Source organism: Morone saxatilis, unplaced genomic scaffold (assembly GCF_004916995.1).
Source record: "Morone saxatilis isolate NCDOM2014 unplaced genomic scaffold, NCSU_SB_2.0 Contig7, whole genome shotgun sequence".
Lineage (NCBI taxonomy): Eukaryota > Metazoa > Chordata > Actinopteri > Moronidae > Morone > Morone saxatilis.
The window spans coordinates 17,036,182-17,038,441 of NW_023340246.1; the positions used below are offsets into that span (position 1 = coordinate 17,036,182).

General features: G+C 41.2%; 1 protein-coding gene across 1 annotated transcript in view; it reads right to left on the reverse strand.

Annotated features, from left to right (window-relative positions):
• The window catches only part of serac1 (serine active site containing 1), a 6,408-nt gene extending 4,199 nt beyond the window's left edge, over positions 1 to 2,209 (reverse strand). The window contains exons 1-6 of the mRNA XM_035679325.1: positions 2,037 to 2,209; positions 1,845 to 1,881; positions 1,598 to 1,740; positions 890 to 979; positions 193 to 324; positions 1 to 97 (exon numbers count right to left, since the gene is read on the reverse strand). The exon at positions 1 to 97 is cut by the window's left edge and continues 8 nt beyond it. Coding sequence (XP_035535218.1) covers positions 1 to 97; positions 193 to 324; positions 890 to 979; positions 1,598 to 1,740; positions 1,845 to 1,881; positions 2,037 to 2,157 — 620 coding nt within the window. The 5' untranslated portion in view covers positions 2,158 to 2,209. The remainder of the gene's footprint in view (positions 98 to 192; positions 325 to 889; positions 980 to 1,597; positions 1,741 to 1,844; positions 1,882 to 2,036) is intronic.
• Positions 2,210 to 2,260: the final 51 nt, after the last annotated feature.

Consider the following 2,260-nt stretch of genomic DNA (forward strand, 5'->3'; position numbering starts at 1 on the left):
GAACGCAGGAAGAATCGAAGGTCTACCTGAGGAGTCCGGGCCAGGCCCACTGCTGTTCGCTGGTCTATAACTTGGGCTGCTGTCTGGTACTGGTAGTCTGTGTGATTGTTAACAGGTGTGAATTAATCCCACTCCACTTCACTTCATATACTGTAAACCTGAAGTGATCTGCAAGAATATTTTTTACTTTACCGTGCCAGTGGTGATTTTCTGCGAGCTCCTGTATAGCCTGTAGTCTGATGGCTTTATTGGCTGACTGCGTCCTCTTCAGTAAAACCCATAATGCCACCTCATGTGGGTCTGCATCCACGTGGCTGAAATGCTCTAATACATACAAATAGAGAACAAACTGACTGGCTGTACATTTTAAAGAACAAAGTGGATAAAGGATGCTACAAATATATCACTAAACTGTATCTACTGTGACTAACTACCAGTAACTACAGTACTGCTTTCAGATTATTACAACAGCCAGGAAGTTACAAACCTTTTGATTTCAAACCATATGTCATCGACTTGGCAGCTTTTAATTTTGAAGCCAAAAGTCAGTTTATTAGATGTTTTACTGGACTATAATTTCACATCTCATCTTAATCTTAATTAATTATGAGTAATTAATACAGAGTCAATATAAGGTGACAAAAACAACGTGTATTACAGCCAATTGCACTACACACATAATGTCCAAACTATGTGACATTCAAAACAGGATGTGCATGTACAAAGCAGGTGTTTCCTTTGGCCAGTGGTAGTTTTCTGATAATAAATATTTGTGCTTCTATCAGCAACAGCATCTGCTTTACAATCTTGAAAATACGAGGGGCAGTACTACAATGTCACACTGTGCACTTGGCAACCGCTCCGGTATAATGAACTTTTTGTGTCTTACCATCTAGAGATCGCAGCAACACCCTAGATGATATTTCCAGAAACCTCCTTGCAGCTTTATGAAGTTCCCTCCTTGCTTTGTTTGTGAGCCCTGTCAAAAAAATATACTATAAATTACTACAATGACCTAGAAAATCTGGATTTAATTTCTATAAAACCACTACTAAAATTACAGAAGCCACTGAGTAATGGTTGCTAATTGGTGTCTCGTCATAGGTTGCTAGGGGGATCGTTTCCATTAAATAAGTGAACCATGACCAGTGGAAGTGAGATCAGTCAACAGACTGACCCACATATGCCGGCAGGAAAGATAGTGAAGGAGGGAAGGAAGGGAAGACAGGAAATAATTATAACAGATGTCACTGGGCACCTGGACATGGCAAACTCCCTATGACTTTGTGCTCATACAAGAACTAAATAAAGCCATTCAGCATATTTTCCAGATGTCATCCAGCTGGTTTGCACAAAATTAGCACCAGCCAACAGAGAAGTGCTGGTACAGTATGGCTGGTAGATTGTCTTCATTCACCAGCCAAAAACAACAACGGTAATATACTGAGTGGCTGGTAACATTTAGCTGGTGGAACAATAAGTTAATTTTGTCCAAAAATAATACATGCGTAAGAAAAATGGTCATATTCCTTTCAGTTTTGTTCTGGTGGACACTTGGTAATGTCCCACTCTGGCCTAAGTGAATGACATTCAGTACCTGCAGCAAGGTTCTCCTTTTCATCTGAGGGAGTGGCTCTCAGATAGATGTACGACTTGTACTTCTCCTGAAGAATTGCACGAGTGTCAATGGTCACAGCCTTGTCCAAGGCCTTCACTTCATACGTGATAAAAAGATAGCCCCTGTACAAAGATCATGGATAAGCTGTGGCACAGTGATAGTTCTTTTCACACAGATTTGCAGTGATCAGTTTTGGCCATTGAAGTTTGAAAACACTGTAGCTTACCCAAAGACAACTGCACCGGTGACTTTCGCAACCTTCCCTGAATGTCAGCAGAAAATGAATCTGTTAGATAAGTGTGTGCTGTTCTCACAAAAGCATAAAAAGGTTGAATCCATGTATTTAGAGGAATTAGGTCTGTGAGATAGCGGACATAAAAACGGTGTGCGCGTTGGCCAATTATGTCCAAGAACTTACTTAAATCTTTCCACTGAAGCGCCTTCCTCACTCCAGACGACCCCGCCGTGCTCAGCCTCCGACAGCGGATCAAACGCAGCGCTGCAACAGACATCCTCCGCCTGCATATCCCCCAGTACATCCCCCAGTATAACCATCAGTATAACCATCAGTACAGGTGCATCTCAATAAATTAGAATATCATGACAAAGTTCATTTATTTCAGTAATTCAGTTCAAAAAGTG